We start from the raw sequence: 18448 nt of genomic DNA on the forward strand, positions 1-18448 counted from the left end.
ACAGGTGACCCAGGTGTTTTGTTTCTTTTTGTTTGTTTGTTTGTTTTTTCTTTCTTCCCCCCCTTCTCACCGTCTTTTCTCCCCTTTGGTTTTCTTTCTCTCCCTCTCTTTCTTTCATTCTTTCTCCCTGTCCTATCCCCCAGTCATGTCTGTCCCGTTTGTAGCAACTGAAAATAAAATAAATTCATAATTATAATAAAGGTCAATCAAATGGACCAATATGGCAAGGCCATGATGATCCACTTGGTAAAATAAATCCGCTTGGCTTCTTTGTTGGCCTTAAGACAACAATTCTTATGGCTAAAGATCCAAACGGGACACACACAAAAAAAAAAGCAAGGTTTCATCTCCATGCTAAGTTGTAAAGAAGCATGACTGTATTTGTAACAGTACGAGCAGCCCCGCGTGGACCTCCGTCAGTCTGAGACAGCGGGGTCAGGCTGCGCAGGCCGCTACCAGAAACGTCACGGTAATGTTTTGGTATTGTGGGTCGTTTACGCCCAGAGCATTGTCTTGCAGGAAGGTCATGCGTATAGATTTGTTTTCTTTTCATTATGAAGGTTGGCACTCCCGCACACTATTTTATATAAAGTTTTTGATACAAACATGTTTTATTGCTTAAGTATAATTGAGGTTTTTGCAAAAGTATGAAGCTGTTTAATATGTGACTCTTAATGAGTTGTGAAATAGATGGAAGTTGCACACGGTATAGAGAAGTAAGTTTCATGTTCAGTGTGCTGTAAAAGATGTGTGTTTATTTTTGATCAATTTCAGTATTCAGAACAGGTACAGTTATCCACTTTAATTTCAACCAGATAAGAGTGTGGTTTGCCTTAAATACAGTTGAATATTGCTGTAAATTCACTGTAAACTTACAGTGGCATTTAATCGCTTAAGCAAGCAGGGATTTCATCTTTGTTATTGTGGCACCATTCCTGGGGCCCGTAACATTATAGTTTAGTATTTTATGGCTTTGGCATATATGGCTGCTACAGGTATTAACTAACTTATCTTCATTGATGATGTAACTGCTGATGGCTGATGGAAGTTGCAGAATGAATTCTGAGGAAGATGGAAACATCTGCTCATGTTCCAGTAAATGCCTGCAAACTCATTGAATAACTCTTCATCCTGCAACAAGATAACTTACTGCTAAGGCAACACAAAACTTTCTCAAGCCCCAAAAGGTTAGTCACCTGATAGATAAACATCAAAAAGGTGGTGAGCATCTATGACAGCTGGCACTGCATGCAAGGGATATGCAACAAAGTATTAAACATGACTGCATTCATGTACCTACCATTACTTTGTCCCAAGCACTGTTGTGCCCTAAAATGAGGTGGCAAGTGTTGTAATTGATATATGGTGGAACTAAAATGTATGTTAATGATTATGAATTAAAGTTCAGAATGTGCACTTTAATCACATCTGCACTGTTTGGTTTAAATTTTGACACTGAGAAGCACATTGTGGCTTTAGCAGACACTGAGTCAGAGTAACAGGAAAAGTTGTCAGAAACCACAGAAATGTCACTCACGTTACCAAAGAACTGACACCCGCTCAGAGAAGATGACCTTGCACAATGTAGAACAGTATTTAATTTGCACAATGAAACCCTTTCACTTTCCTGTTTTGACTACATTTTTATATTTTAGTTTTCTCTGTTCTATTTTCTTTTTCAATTTTCTATATGTTGCTAAGAATGATGGGTTTTGAAAAGCCACCAGCTTGACAGATGTTGGATGTATTACTGTTTACTACATACACTCTTTATTTTGTGAGCCAACTTATGTAAAATTACTGATTTACATATGAAGAAGAATAACAGAAACGGCAGTGACAGATGCATATAAGGATGAAAAAAAGGAAGTGGCACTCACACTGTTTTTTCTGTTCATTTATCGATATGGCTGTCTATGCCAGGATTATTTATATGTTGACTGGACTAACAGGTATGAGGGGGAGGCTTTTAAAGTCCTTTAGCTTGTTTATTAATTTTTATGCTGATTATAAAAGTTCCAATAACAAAAATATATTTGTAATAGCCTTGTAATTGTTTTTATTTTATTGAGTTTTTTGAAGACATTATCTAATAAGGAAAAATGAAGATTTTTAAAAGCGTCTAGCCGATCAATGGAATTATTCCACTAAAGTGCTTTATTTGTTCTGTTCATGTACAAAATATAAGCCAAAAAGAAAAAACCTTTTAAGCAAACGAAATAATGTAATACTTTATTTGTTCTCTGCAGGAGTTCACAGCATAACTACAGTCAGTAAAGTCTCAGTGAAAACTGGGAAATCTATCTCCATCCCATGTCTCTATGAGTCCCAATACAAATACCATGTGAAGTACTTGTGTGAAGGATATTATTGGAACTCCTGCAGTGATGTAGTAAAAACAAACACAGCAGACCCTTCAGGAAAATATTCAATCTCTGATGACAAAAAACAGCAAATTTTCACTGTGACTATAAACCAGCTGGCCTATGAAAACACTGACTACTGGTGTGTGGTGGAGATTAATAATGGAGCAGATTATCGAAAATATTTTAAACTGTCAGTTACCAGTGGTAAGTGCACATCGTTGTACATATTTTACATTGTTTCCAGGATTTCTTGTCACAATTTCTAACAAAAAAAACAACAAATATGTTTTTATTTTTACTAAAAGAGACTGAATGTGCTCTCATTTGTTGTTAAACGTCAATAAGAAAATATGTCTTAAGTCTGAATTTCAATGAATTTTGAAGGGTTTTTGTATTGATTGTATTTTTTGTGAACTTTAAGGGAACCCCAGTCTCCATGTGAATCATCAGAGGATTACAGGATATATTGGAGAAAGCACAACTATCAGATGTCACCACAGTTACTCTGGAGAAATGAAGTGGTGCAGGCTGGGCAGGAACTGTGTGACAGGATCATCTGGATCCATAGATGGAACAACAGTGACCACTTATATGAGCGAACCAAATGTTTTCACAGTGACAATGAGTGGACTACAGTCAGAGGACAGTGGCTGGTATTGGTGTGCAAAAGAGGACATTCAGATACCAGTATATTTAAATGTTACTGAGAAACCAATCACCAGTGAGTACAGCAAGCTATCATAAACTCCACATATATATCAATTCTATCCATTTTTAAATGTTAGTACTCTAAGAGATATTAGGATAATGATTGTCATAGTGCTCTAGTAATTATTTATGTATATTTAATTATAGCCACTGCCTCTACTGTTGCTCACGTTACTGGAAATGGAACAATTCACACATTTGAAGACAAACAAGAAAGGTTTGTTTTTCAGTTTTATGTGCAGTATTTAATGAACTGTTCTTGTAAGGGAAACTGTCAAAAATTCCTTTATGCATGTCATTGATCCTTGTTAAGATAAACTAAATTATACATTTTGCAGAGTTCCGTTTGACCTAAAGATCCTCATCATTCCTCTGAGCCTGCTGGTCGTGGTTGTAATTGTAGCTTTTCTTATCTGGTTTATAATGAGACAAAGTAAGTGTTATTGAAATCATTGAAACATTTAAAATGCAATTAAAGTTTTGAATATTGTGCATTGTTACACGGTCAGTAACAGCAGTTATCTTTTACTAGAGCTGAGAAAAGCAGAATCAACTCCCACAGCAAAGGTAAGAGATCCTGTGTGACAGGTCTATATGCAAAGAGTTCTGTGTGACACCAGTCTGACAGCGTTAAGTCTTTCTGTAAATTACATTTTGCTCATTCTACACAGATTGATGAGGAAGTGACATACGCCAGTGTAAGAAATGTGGGAAGAAAAACAGCTGAGGTAGCCCTAACATACCACAGCTAAACATTTATATTTAAGAATATAAGTAGACTTTCTTTTTTAAAGCATGTTGGAACTGTAAAGTGTTGGCTTTCTATTTTTGTTCATTCCCAGGGGTCATTTACAGAAGGTGATGGGGAAATCACATACAGTTCGGTTGTGACCATAAAGAATCAAAGTATCAAAATGGTAAATATTAAACATGATAGCAACCGCATCCTGTTTCCCACTTCCTGTGTTTCCTTCATTTAAAATGTTGGTGTCCTGGTATTTTGTGTGTCACTTGGAATTTGGTCACATTCTGCTTCCCCCCCCCAACTGTCATTTTTGTTTCTGTTCTCCAACAGGGTGAAGAAAAAGGCACAGAAGTTACATACAGCACATTAGCTACTCTCCACTGAAATATTTAAATATTATAACTTGGCAACTTTTTTGTCACGTTTAACTGTTGTTTAACAAAACAGGTATTCGACAGAACATCACTTCATATTCTCTACTGTTCACTGGTTTCACCATACTTAAGCTATTGTGCAGAGGTCTGGGGCATTAACTATAAAACCACATTACATTCACTTTTTACTCTTCAAAAGAAAGCAATTCGAATCATCCACAATGCAGGTTATAGGGAACATACAAACTCACTATTTTTGCAGTCTGAAATATTGAAAATTGACGATATAGTGAAATTCCAAACAGCACAAATTCTATTCAAAGCAAAAAATAAAGAACTGCCAGGTAATATTCAGAGTATGTTTTTTTTGAAAGAAGGAAGTTATAATTTAAGGGGTTTTTGTAACTTCAAAACAATGAAGATACGTACTACAAGAAAAGGCTTTTGTGTTTCTGTTCAAGGAGTGAAACTATGGAACAAACTGAATATGGAATTAAAGCATATGTCCATGTCCAAACATAAAACTGTTCAAAAAGAGTTATAAAAATATGATCTTCTCGATCTATAAAGAAAAGGAAAATATTTAAATTAAGTGAATGTCTCTATTTAAAAACAAACAAACAAAAAATTCATGATGTGATATTATAGTATATAGTATATCAGAAATCTGTTCACTATTTTTATTACAAATTATATCAGTAAGGAAGCTGACTAAATATTCACTGATAATTTATGGGACAGGGGTGGGATTAAATAAGTGTATACTTCTTCCCACTCCCTTTCAACATGTAAATTAATCAGAATGTTTTTTTGTATGTAATTTGTATAGTATTTTTTTTCTCTCTTATTTCTTTTCTAAATGTACTTGTATATTGTTCACATGTTGAAATAAATTACCAATCAATCAATCAATCAATCAATCAATCAATCAACTATATTCCTAAAGTATATTCCTGCATATTTGCAAAGGGAGTCAAAGAAGCGTTGATCTGTTTGCTCTTTTATAGAGATCAGTGACATTATTCTTGTTTTTTATTGTAATAAAGAAGCATTGCAAGCATCAACAATAATGGCTAATCCTGACTTCTATCATCTTTGTTGAATGAGAGTGGAATGATATACTATTTGGAACGATTAAGCATGCAGTCTGCCTTTACGTACATTTTTTAAACATAAATATGTGTGTAATGAGTCATTCTAAAGAGCTCACTAAATCGGTACTGCAGTGGTATTGTAATAGGACGCCACCACTGCAACAAGTCACTTTGTTAAATTTCCTAGACATTTCAGAATCAGCTGTAAGTTAGAACAGTTGTGGCCATCTTCCTGATGCAATCATGGATATTTGTTGTTTCATCCTGGACACGGTTCTGACACACACATCCTCAGCCTCTTTCCTTCCACTTAGCCTACAGTCTGAGGGTGCTATATTTGGGACTAAAACCCTCCATGCATAGGACAGAGTTAGTGGCATCTAACTTCTCCTTTGCCCAGCTTATTAACCCAGCAGGGTATTTGATGACTAGCATGGTGTAGGTATTAATAACGCAGGATTTGTTCTTTCCATTCAGCTGAGTCCTCAGGACTTGACTTACACTCTGGAGGTATTTGGTGGTTGCGGCCTTCTTAGTAACATCTTCATGGTTCCCATTTGCCTGTGAGATTCCACCGTACTCAGGCTACGTTCACACTGCAGGCCTTAATGCTCAAATTCAATTTTTTGTCTGCTTGTTCACACTACAAATAAAATTTGACAGCAAACACGCTCTAGTGTGAACCCTCAAAGCGGCCCGCATGCGCAAAAGAAGACGTCACACACAACGCGCTCTGTTTAGACCCAGACCAAACAGTATTGTTTGACTGATGGCCCTTAATATAAAGACTTTTTTCAGACTTTACATTTTCCAATTTTGCTTTAAGTTATAAAATTATTTTGTTATTTACATATGGCCTAATAATTATCCTTATTGCTGTTTTAGAGAGGAGCGGTGCTTCAAAGGCTAGTTGCAGATTTCTGTCAGAATCAGCAGATTATACAGTACAAATAAAATCTTCACGTTTCTCCAGCGTCTTCCCAACAGTTTCACTAACATCTACACGGGATGGCTAGGAAGCGTTCACGATGTCTTCTCGGACGCCTCTCCAGCGCTTCTTCGGTGCTGATAATTGGCGTCTGTCTTGTGTCAGTGACGTAAAAGACGGATTTAATCCGACTTGACCATTCAAACAGCAGTCGTTGTCTAAAACATCAGATATGTATCGGATTCAGTACCACATACGAAAGTGGCCCAGGTCGGATTTGAAAATATTGGATTTGTACTGTTCACACTGTCATACCATGATCGGATATGTGTCACAAAGGGTCAAAAAAGTCAGATATGATGCACTTTCATCTGCAGTGTGAACGTAGCCTTAGTTATTCTCAAGGTCTGCAGTGTTGCCTTCTGATAGTGCAGTCCCCTCAGGGCTGGACGGGGACAAAAAGTCAATATGGCCGGTGTGCCATATATCTATATATTATACATATATCTATGCATTTCATTTTGTTTGACAGTTTTTAATCAGTTTGGTACAATTGCTGTTATTTATTTCTTTGTTGCATTGCAGAACGTCAAAATTTAAAGCTACACTTTAGCTGTTAGCAGTGGCTCATGGTTAAAGTAGCCAATTATTTAACCCAAATCCTTGAATCTCTCATATCCTATTTATGTTCCTCCATCTATACTCTATAATTTTACTTTGTCTCTTCCTCACTTATCTACAGCTGGTGCTCCACCAGTAGCCTCCTGAGACTGTGAGGCCTGGTTACGAGTTGTTACTGGTACTAAAGCCCCACAGCTAACAAGTCGGTAAATTTGACACACTATTACTAGCTTGCTTTTTGTTGTTTTCTCTCAGTTTTCAAGCTCCACCTTTTCACCACTTCTTCCAAACTAAAGTTTTCCTACAACGTGCATAAGCGCACAGTGAAGATAGGGGAGGGGCTGGTCCTTTGTCAGCTCACTTTCGTGTGTTTTACATAGGAGGAAGAGTGATTGCAACTGCAGTGGCAGTGGCATACTTAGAGTTGAAAAATAGGAAGTGTTGCACTTGGAGTTTTCAAGTGCAACAGTTCATACGATTTTGTCTGCTCACTTATCAATATGGCTCTCTGTCTCAGGATTATTTATATCATCACTGGACTAACAGGTATGTGGCAGGGGCTTTTAAAAATTGCTTAGCATCTCTGTTGATTTTCAATTTCCAATAGTATTAATTTGTAATTTGTAATAACTTACCAAAAGAGATTTTATTTTATTAGCAAAACATTTAATTCTGAAAACATGTAGATAATCAACAGAACTATTCTATTAAAATGTGCATTTGTTTCTTTGCAGGAGTTCACAGCATAACTACAGTCAGTAAAGTATCAGTGAAAACTGGGAAATCTATCTCCATCCCATGTCTCTATGAGTCCAAATACAGAAACCATGTGAAGTACTTGTGTGAAGGAGCTAAATGGAGATCCTGCAACGATGTAGTAAAAACAAACACAGCAGACCCTTCAGGAAAATATTCAATCTCTGATGATAAAAACCAATTTTTTTTTACTGTAACTATAAACAATCTGACAAATGAAAACACTGATTACTGGTGTGTGGTGGAGATTAATAATGGACCGGATTATGGAGAGCATTTTCAACTGTCAGTTACCAGTGGTGAGGTTCCATCTTTGTTAACATTTTAAAGTGGTTGTTATTAAAAGTTAATAGAAATAGACGTGAAATCTAAATTGCCAATGGTTTTTCAAATCTGTATTTTTGTCCTTCTATCCACTCATTACTTTATTTATTTTAATGTTTGTCCTTGAAGGGACCCCCAGTCTCTATGTGGATCATCAGATGATTACAGGATACATTGGAGAAAGCACAACTATCAGATGTCACCACAGTAACTCTGGAGAAATGAAGTGGTGCAGGCTGGGCAGGAACTGTGTGACAGGATCATCTGGATCCATAGATGGAACAACAGTGACCACTTATATGAGTAAACCAAATGTTTTCACAGTGACAATGAGTGGACTACAGTCAGAGGACAGTGGCTGGTATTGGTGTGCTAAAGAGGACATTCAGATACCAGTATATTTAACTGTTACTGAGAAACCAATCACCAGTGAGTACTGCAAGTAATTATGAACTTGGCACATGTATCAATTCCAGCCATTTATAAATTTTAGTACTCTCAGAGATATTAGGTCAATCATTGTTACAGTACTCTAGTACTGACTGTTGTTTTGTTGAATTATAGCTACTGCCCATACTTTTACTGGAGATAGAACAATTACCACATTTAAAAATGGACAACAAAGGTCAGATATCTTTTGTATTTGCAGTAGATTTAGCGACAAAACTGTTATTTTGACTAAAAACCTTTTATGCTAAACTTAATTATGTGTTCTCAAACTGCATGTTGCAGAGCTTCATTTGACCTCAAGATCCTCATCATCCCTCTGAGTGTGTTGATCTTTATTGTAATTGTGGTGTTGTTCATCTGGTTGATACTGAGAAACAGTAAGTCTTGTTAAACTTTGATTTAAATCCAAACAGTATTTACTTGAATTTATGCATTATTGTTGGCTATTTTGCATTGTTAACACAGAGTCTGTAACAGGTGCTTTGTTTTTTCTCTAGAGCAGAGAAAAGCAGACTCATCAGCCACAGCAATGGTGAGTTATATTGATTTATTTCTCTGTGAGCTTGGTACATGATTCTACAAGAATAGCTAAATTAATTGATAGGGAAAACTTTTATAAGTACAGTTTTGCAGATGTTCTAATTATTTTCTGTTTTCCAATGCAGGCCGGAGTGGAGGTAGCATACGCTGAAGTTAGACCCAAGAAAAAACACTTAGGCAAGGTAAACAACAGCTGTCCTATCAAGAAATCAAGTCTAGGATTTTCAGTGAATATACTGACATTGGAAAGTAAAATGTCTAATTGATCAAATTAATCTTCCAGTATTGTCTTCATGCATGCTCAATCATCCATAGAACGAAATCCAAAAAGTTAATCTGTTCTACGTCCAGAAGAACAGATTCAACTCTCCTTTAAAGCTCTGTATGGAAAGAGTTTGGAGTAACCAGGCTGACACCTTTCAGTCTTTCTCTAAATTACATTTTGTTTATCCTACACAGGTGGACCAGGAAGTAATATACACCAATGTGGGAAACATTAGAAGAAAATCACCCGAGGTAACCCTAACATACTACAACTATACATTTGTATTTGAGTATAAGCAGACTTTAACTTTTTTTTTCTTAAAGAATGACACGACTGTAAAGTGTTCTGTTTCCACTCCTTTTGTTTTCCCCCAGATGTCACTTCCTGAAAGTGATGGGGAAGTCATGTACAGTTCAGTTGTTACCCCCAGGGATCAATAAAGTATTCTGATTCTGATTAGAAGAAAATCACCCGAGGTAACCCTAACATGTGTCTGTGAAGGTTCTCAGTCATCCAGGTCATCGTAGTCAAAGGAGCTTGCAAAGAAAAGCGTCTGGACTTCTTTAAGTTGCTTGAAGACGTTTCACCTCTCATCCGAGAAGCTTCTTCAGTTCTAAGGTCAAATGGTGGAGAGTCCATCTATGTCCACTGTGAGCGATCATCTGTGAACAGAGGCGGGGGTTTACGACACCAACTCTCTGCCATCTATAATCCAGTTTTGAGATCCCTTCCCAGACGCCTTAACGCCCACTCACATCCTGGGCCATCTGACCTCAGGAATTCGCATGATAAGGTGGGGCCAGGTTTCACAATGAACACACCCGAAACTCTGGCTGATTGGAACCCACACCCAGTTTCACACCTTGGCTCAGGCGATTAGAGGATCATCAGGGGGTTCTTTTGTCCCTCTGTGGGGGGTTACTCCCACTGGGACTCTCCACCATTTGACCTTAGAACTGAAGAAGCTTCTCGGATGAGAGGTGAAACGTCTTCAAGCAACTTAAAGAAGTCCAGACGCTTTTCTTTGCAAGCTCCTTTGACTAACCCTAACATACTACAACTATACATTTGTATTTGAGTATAAGCAGACTTTAACTTTTTTTTCTTAAAGAATGACACGACTGTAAAGTGTTCTGTTTCCACTCCTTTTGTTTGTTCAGTTGTTACCATAAAGAAACAAGAGGGTAAATATTAAAAGACCTGAAACCAACACACACGATTTCTCACATACTGTTTCTCTCTTTTCAAATAATTTAGCTCATTATCCTCATAAGACATGATTCGCTTTAAATTTGGTCACCTTGGTCTTTGCTTTTTCTTTCTAATCGTCATATTTGTTTCTGTTCTCTGTTCTCAGAGTGAGGCAAAAGACACAGAAGTTACATGCAGCACATTAGCCAATCACTACTGAAATCTTTAAATATTAGAACTTTTGGCCTTTCTGTCTCTTTATATCTACCTTTTACTGGTGTTTTTGCAGGATACAGTGTTTTTTTTTTTTTACTGTCAGCAGATCAGTCACCTAGCCATGCAGTATGGCTACAGATTTGCATTCTCCAAAGAGCTCACTGAACTGGTCCAGTAATGGTATAGTAATAGGATGGGACTGTTGCAACAAGTCAGTTTGTGAAATTTCTTCCACAATCAACTCTAAGTTATGTTATTGCAACCTGGAAACATTTTGGAACCACAGAATCTCAACAATGTATTGGCAGTACATGTAAAGTTACAGAGCAAGATTGCTAAGAACTGAGGCGTATAGGGTGTCTTGTCTTGTCACTTCCTGTTTTGCTTTGTATAACCTGTTCCTTTGTGTGTGTGTGTGTGTGTGTGTGTGTGTGTGTGTGTGTGTGTGTGTGTGTGTGTGTGTGTGTGTGTGTGTGTGTGTGTGTGTGTGTGTTGTGTATGTTGTGTGTTTAGATTTATGGAGATTGTTTCCTGCTATTCAGTTAGTTTTCTGTCTGCTATAAACACACTCTTAAACCTTGTTGAAAGAACATCCCAGAAGAGTCGAAGCTCTTATAGTTGCTTAACTGTCAATTTTGTTTCTCAACAGGGTGAAGGAAAAGGCACAGAAGTTACATATAGCACATTAGCTACTCTCCACTGAAATATTTAAATGTTATAACCTTTTGCATTTTGTGTACCTGTATTACTGGAGTCTTTGTCAGACAAGTGCTGCAATGTGTTATCTGCTCTCATCAGCTTGTTATATGATTTTTTGTTTTTAACTGCTGTTTAAGAACTATATTCCTGCATATTTGCAAAGTGAGTCAAAGAAGTGTTGATCTGTTTGCTCTTTTATCAAGATCGTTGACATTAATCTTGTTTTTTTGTTATTTTTTGTAATAAAGAAGCATTGCAAGCATCAACAATAATGGGTAATCCTGACCTCTATCATCAGGTTGTGTGAGAACTCTCAGTGTATATCAAACATTTTGTCTTTGTTGAATGAGAGTGGAATTATATACTATTTGGAAAGATTAAGCATGCAGTCTGCCTTTATGTAAATTTTTTAAAACATAAATATGTGTGTAATGAGTCATTCTAAAGACCTCACTAAATTGGTACTGCATCTTTGTTTCATCCTGGACACGATTCTGACACACACTAATCCTCAGCCTCCTTCCTTCCACTTAGCCTACAGTCTCAGGGTGCTACATCTTGGACTAAAACCCTCCGTGCATAGGACAGAGTCAGTGGCATCTAACTTCTCCTTTGGCCAGCTTATTAACCCAGCAGGGTATTTGATGACTGGCAGGGTGCAGGTGTTGATAGCCCAGGATTTTGTTCTTCCCATTCAGCTGAGTCCTCAAGACTTGCCTTACCCTCTGGAGGTATTTGGTGGTTGTGGCTTTCCTAGTAACTTCTTCATGGTTCCCATTTGCCTGTGAGATTCCACCTAGCTAACCTCAATGTCTGCAATGTTCCCTTCTGGAAGTGCAGTCCCCTCAGTTTGTTACCGTATGACTCAGGGCTGGACGGGGACAAAAATTCAATATGGCTAGTGGGCCATATATCTACATATTAGATTAGATTAGATTAGATGAAACTTTATTAATCCCTCGGGTGGGTTCCTCTGGGAAATCCAGTAGCAAAGCACCGAAAGAAGTTGCATGTTACAGATACATTAAGGGGAATGAGAGTAAGGATATAAGCATAAATACACCATATATACACATATATAGATACGGAAAATACAATATGGATATATAGGATTGCTCATTTGAGTAAGTATATTGCACAGTGATTATTGCACAGTCAAATATAAGAAAAAAGACAAAACAAAAAACAAATATTGCAAATATTGCACAGTGTAGAAAAGCACCTACAACTCAGTTGTTCCCGCCCTCCCTTGTCCCCCTGTTTCTCCTCCCTCTCCCCTCCAGTGAGGAGTTAAACAGTCTGATGGCGTGTGGGACAAAGGAGTTTTTAAGTCTGTTGGTTTTTGACTTTGGGAGAAGATACATATATCTATGCATTTCATTTTGTTTGACAGGTTTTAATCAGGTTGGTACAGTTGCTGTTATTTATTTCTTAGTTGCATTGCAGCATGTGACAATTAAAAATTACACTTTAGCTGTTAGCAGTGGCTCATGCTCAAAGTAGCCATTCATTTAACCCAAATCCTTGAATCTCTCATATCCTATTTATGTTCCTCCATCTATACTCTTACTCTTTGATTTCATCTTCCTTCATCTCTTTCTCACTTCTCTACAGCTGGTGCTCCAGCAGCAGCCTTCTGTGACTGTTGTGGTCGCAAATTTTGAAGCCATCATGATAACCTTATCTTCACCAGCGATTTGGAGGTCCAGCTTTTTTTTTTTTTTTTTTTTTTTAGATCCAATTGAAATCAATGCATTGAAAATGATTCTGTGGGAAAAGAGTAGTATTCTTGGAACAGTTTAATACACTGCATCATATGAACAGGAGGAAAAATACATACAAACATTTTACCTGAGAATTAAATAGCAGAAAGCAAGCAAAGCAAAACCCCAGGGTGTACAGGTTTAAGCGCATGCAGATTGGGACCAACCCCACCGGACAGATAGCAGTAAAAAAAGCTCAGAGGGTTTTCCCAGGTCCTCTTTTAAAGGTGCCAGTAGTCCCACCTCCTGCTGCTGAGTAAGTTTCCCATGCGGCCAAAAACAGTAGGTGCAGGGTCAAGTATGGGCCAGGGCCATTTCCCAGAGGGGCACCCTTAGGCTACGTTCACACTGCAGGTCTTAATGCTCAATTCCGATTTTTTGATCAAATCCGATTTTTTTTGTCTGCTCGTTCACACTACAAATAAAATGCGACAGCAAACGCTCTCTAGTGTGAACGCTCAGAGCGGCCCGCATGCGCAAAAGAAGACGTCACACACAACGCGCTCTGTTTAGACCCAGAGCAAACAATATTGTTTGACTGATGGCCCTTAATATAAAGACTTCGGACTTTACGTTTCCCAATTTTTGCTTTAAGTTATTTTGTTATTCACATAATAATGTAAATAACCTAATAATTATCCTTATTGCTGTTTTAGAGAGGAGCGGTGCTTCAAAGGATAGCTGCAGATTTCTGTCAGAATCTGCAGATTATGTACAAATAAAATGTTTACGTTTCTCCAACGTTGTCTTCCCAGCAGTTTCACCGGATGGCTAGGAAGCGTTCGCGATGTCGTCTCGGTCGCTGATAATTGGCGTCTGTCTTGTGTCGGTGACGTAAAAGACGGATTTAATGCGACATGACCATTCACACAGCAGTCGCTTTCTGAAACATCGGATATGTACCACATACGAAAGTGACCCAGATCGGATTTGAAAATATCGGATTTGTGCCGTTCACACTGTCATACCATGATCGGATATGGGTCGCATAGGGTCAAAAAAATCGGATTTGATGCGCTTTCGCCTGCAGTGTGAACATAGCCCAAGTTTAACCATTTGCTTTGTCTTCTGACAGTAGGTCAAAACATAGTGTGGTGGCAGATTTCTTTTCTCATGTATTAATCACATATTTCAACTATATCACTTTAGTATAGTAAGAGTACTCCTGTCACCAGTTTGTTTGCATGTGGAATGTCATCATAAGTGGGGCCCAAGTTTTATTGCACCTTCACAGCAGACTCATTTTCCTCTTGAGGACTCTGGACATCCTGTTGCAGATGAGGTGACGGTTGGTCGGAGCTTTTCTTACACTGAACAGTTAAGGATCTGCTAATAATTGATCTGCTGTGGAATGTTCTTTGTTTAAGAGTGTCTGTGTCTGCGTATATAAGATGTAAGGGCGGTGTTAGGTATTTTAGTACCATGGTAGCATTTACTGGATATTGTTTTATAGTGACATTATACAGGAAAACTCTGTCATTCAATAAGGCCCCTTTGTTTTAGTTATTTTTCTCTTTGACCCAAGAATTGATGTGTGAGAATCACAGGCTGGTACAAGGTTGAAATACCACAGAGATCACTCCCTCAGCTACATTAGTTTCTTAATCTCTTAGGAGATGTTGAAGGCCAGATGGTTTGTTTCAGAATTCACTAATGAAAGAACTCTTTATTTTGTGCCTTGAAAATATGTCGCTAAGATAATCACAATTGTAGCTGAACTGATAAACTACACAAAGGATGCTTCTTCACCCAAGGGCAGGAAGACGCTCCCTTATCTTGGTCTGTACTGGTTTAAACTGATAATCTGCTGTCTCATGAATTTTACCCTCTATATAAACTGTTGTACTTGTGAATAAAGTTGAGTCAATTTGGGAAGACAACCTGAAGCAGTCTCTGTTTTCTTGTTCTCCCAAGCTGCTCCCGAGCTCGTACTAACACGCTGAATGGCATGCTTGAATGTTGCTTGAGAATATATTTGACTGTGTTACAGACTAAGGGACATTCTCTGCTGATAGGTGAAGGTACATTCTCTGCTGATAGACGTCCACGCCTCGGAGGAAGTCGATCCACCACAGTAAAATGTGTGGCTGTTGCTGGAATACCTGTCAGTATGCTGGGGACATCTGGGACAAGAGGAGGTAGAGGCATAATGACTGCATTAATTTGCCTTAAGTCTTGTGTGAAACGCCATACGCCAGGTTTGTTAGGCTTTGGCACAGGATTGACAGGAGTGTTATATGGAGATACTGTGGGCTTTATTACTCCAGCTGTCAATAAATCTCCTATGATGATGTCTAAGGCTGCGGCTTTTTCAGCGGAAATGGGATATTGCTTGACATATACTTGCTTGTTGTTTTTCAGCTGAGCATGATAAGGTGTACAGTCAATAAATCCTACATCATTCTCACCTCTTGACCATAATGTCATGTTCTGATATTCAGCTGGCAATGTGACAGCAGAGATAGTACAGTGTATGGGGTAGGTTAGATCTATGTGTCGACATGGTGCAGTAATGTCATAACCTATGTCTGAGTTATGTGACAAAACCACTGTTTTATCTTCACTGGTGTGAGCAGTTATCATGTTGTTAAACAGTGTGAGAGAAACAAAAGTGTGGCTCCCAGATGTGGGATTACCTGGTAGTGGTATTTGTACACGTTTTTGGCACAGTGTGTGACGTGGAATACCGGACAAAAGGATGTTGAGTTCATTCTCTGCTGAGGCGTCCAGCTGACACAGAGGCTGTTCCTTCTCCATGGTGTCGGTGCAAAGGGCAGAGAAAACATAGCTGTTATCAGTATCTGCAAACATTTCACCCTTTGTGTTAAATGAAATACACAAGTTCATTTTTGCCATTAAATCTCTGCCTAATAGATTCACAGGCGAGTTTGGAATAATTATGAATGGATGATATGTAATTTCATCTGGTTTTGGGCCCCAGCGTGTCTTTAGAGAATGAGTTTTGGGGCATTGCACTAGAGTTCCGTTTATTCCCATGGTGTTGATGCACACAGAGGAAACAGGCCCACTATAGAATTTTCCAGACAGTGAACTTTTAGTGGCTCCACTGTCAACTAAAAAAGAATAAATCTTTTCACCTATTTCTATATCTAACATGGGCAAGCTTTCTGTGTTACGGGACAATTGCAAATGCAGCATCGTGTGTAGTGCTTCACACTGTCCCTTATCCTCACCTGGGCCTCCCTATTGTCGGTCCAGCCTTTCGTTATCATATGGGTGGGGATTAAAATGTGGATTATAAGGTTGCTGCCGAAGTGCAAAGGGGCCATTATTTTGATGTGATTCCTGTCTGCGTTGCCAGTTAACTTGTCTGGAAGAGCTCTGCTGACGCCTAGTGGCAGGAGCTGGTCCTGTGTTTTGTGGTTGAGACCCACGTGCTGCTGATTTGCATTCCCTCCTCCAGTGCCCTATTTTTCCACAGTAAAAACATACGTCTCCACTCCTATCTCTCCTTCTGAGATCTCCCTGCTGCGCTTGTTGAGGGGGCGGGGCCCCTGCATACATCATTTTCTCACTTTCCTCTGAGCCTTCAACATCAAAATTTAACATCATTCTAACATTTTTAGCCTTCGTGCTGTTGGGAAAAAGATCTGCACCGGCTTTCGTTTTGACAAGTGTGATAAAGTTCTTTATCTTCATGTCATAGAGATTATCAGTGGCAGTCAGCTTCAATAGTTGTGAACATTCTGGATGAATATTGTTTAAGAATGTTGTTATGAAAATCTGATCATTTCCACCTTCAGGCATGCATGCCTCATTAGTCCAGCAGTGCATGAAACGTTTCATAAACACTAGAATAAATTCATCTGGCTTTTGCTTGCACATGGTTACTGCATTTAAATCGATTTTATCTCTAGACATTGTGAGCAGAAATTTCTTTAGATTTTGAAAAAAGGCTGTGATTTTGTCATCGTTTATCCACAAAAACGAGGTGGTGTTGGCTGCTTGGTCATTTTTAGGGTCTAGTTCCTCTACTTCTTCAATAAGCTGAGATTCAGTCACACCTGGGATTCGTTGACATAATATATATCTATAATCAGGCCCACCCAAGTGGTGGTCCGCTATTTGTGATTTTATATTTTATTTTTTTCGGTTTTACAGTTAATTTTGATTTTTTATCGGACCCGTCTAAGGTCTTTGAATTATTCTGACCCATGGTCAGTGATTTCCAGAGGGGTTTAGACGCTTGAAGGATTTAAGTTAGTTTTATTTTGCTGTGGCACACCTGAGGTTACTTGATTTTTTGCTAGCAATTTTATCTTTTTAGTGAGCAACTTCTCACTTTTTAACGAGCAACTTCTCGTTTTATGACCACAGGCAACTTCCTGTGTCCTTTCTGCTGGTGAGCAACTTCTTAGTTTATGACAGCAGGCAACTTCCTGTGTCCTTTCTGCTTTTATTTACAAAACAACAGGCAACTTCCTGTGTTTCTATGTGGGCCACTAAAGAAGGCTCCTCAGTGTATCCCACTTGTTACTATGTGGGCCACTGAAGAAGGCCTCGTCAGCGTATCCCGTTTCTATGTGGATCACTGAGAAAGGCATAACACAGTCTTATAAAATAAAAGACACGTGCCTACCTTCGTCAGGATCCCACTTCTGACACCAAAATTGAAGGAAACGGTTTCCAGGGCCTAATCCGTGGATCGACTTCCTCCGAGGCGTGGACGTCTATCAGCAGAGAATGTACCTTCACCTATCAGCAGAGAATGTCCCTTAGTCTGTAACACAGTCAAATATATTCTCAAGCAACATTCAAGCATGCCATTCAGCGTGTTAGTACGAGCTCGGGAGCAGCTTGGGAGAACAAGAAAACAGAGACTGCTTCAGGTTGTCTTCCCAAATTGACTCAACTTTATTCACAAGTACAACAGTTTATATAGAGGGTAAAATTCATGAGACAGCAGATTATCAGTTTAAACCAGTACAGACCAAGATAAGGGAGCGTCTTCCTGCCCTTGGGTGAAGAAGCATCCTTTGTGTAGTTTATCAGTTCAGCTACAATTGTGATTATCTCAGCGACATATTTTCAAGGCACAAAATAAAGAGTTCTTTCATTAGTGAATTCTGAAACAAACCATCTGGCCTTCAACAGGCGTCTCCTAAGAGATTAAGAAACTAATGTAGCTGAGGGAGTGATCTCTGTGGTATTTCAACCTTGTACCAGCCTGTGATTCTCACACATCAATTCTTGGGTCAAAGAGAAAAATAACTAAAACAAAGGGGCCTTATTGAATGACAGAGTTTTCCTGTATAATGTCACTATAAAACAATATCCAGTAAATGCTACCATGGTACTAAAATACCTAACAGGCGGTGGCCACAATTCAGAGATGGTCCTGGTGTTTCACTGGGATGTTCTCTCCACACTGCAATGTGTTTATTAAA

The 18448-nt window shown here is 38.5% G+C and overlaps 1 protein-coding gene across 1 annotated transcript; it reads left to right on the forward strand.

Moving 5' to 3' along the window:
* Nucleotides 1–1913: 1913 nt before the first annotated feature.
* Nucleotides 1914–11785, forward strand: LOC101484062 (uncharacterized). Its single transcript, XM_024804795.2, has 17 exons — nt 1914–1952; nt 2250–2570; nt 2788–3087; nt 3222–3291; nt 3413–3507; nt 3607–3641; nt 3746–3802; nt 3917–3991; nt 4150–4162; nt 7290–7382; nt 7571–7891; nt 8046–8345; nt 8481–8541; nt 8649–8743; nt 8864–8898; nt 9032–9088; nt 9366–11785. The coding sequence occupies exons 1-17, from the start codon at nt 1934–1936 to the stop codon at nt 9609–9611; spliced, it is 2193 nt and encodes a 730-aa protein (XP_024660563.2). The 5' UTR covers nt 1914–1933; the 3' UTR covers nt 9612–11785.
* The last annotated feature ends 6663 nt before the right edge of the window (nt 11786–18448 follow it).

This window comes from Maylandia zebra, linkage group LG13 (genome assembly GCF_041146795.1).
Source record: "Maylandia zebra isolate NMK-2024a linkage group LG13, Mzebra_GT3a, whole genome shotgun sequence".
In the NCBI taxonomy this organism is placed as follows: Eukaryota; Metazoa; Chordata; class Actinopteri; order Cichliformes; family Cichlidae; genus Maylandia; species Maylandia zebra.

Coding starts and splice junctions, on each gene's coding strand:
- LOC101484062 (XM_024804795.2), top strand. Junction 3,803..3,916: donor TGGGAAGAAAAACAGCTGAG/GTAGCCCTAACA, acceptor GTTCATTCCCAG/GGGTCATTTACAGAAGGTGA. Junction 8,346..8,480: donor TACTGAGAAACCAATCACCA/GTGAGTACTGCA, acceptor GTTGAATTATAG/CTACTGCCCATACTTTTACT.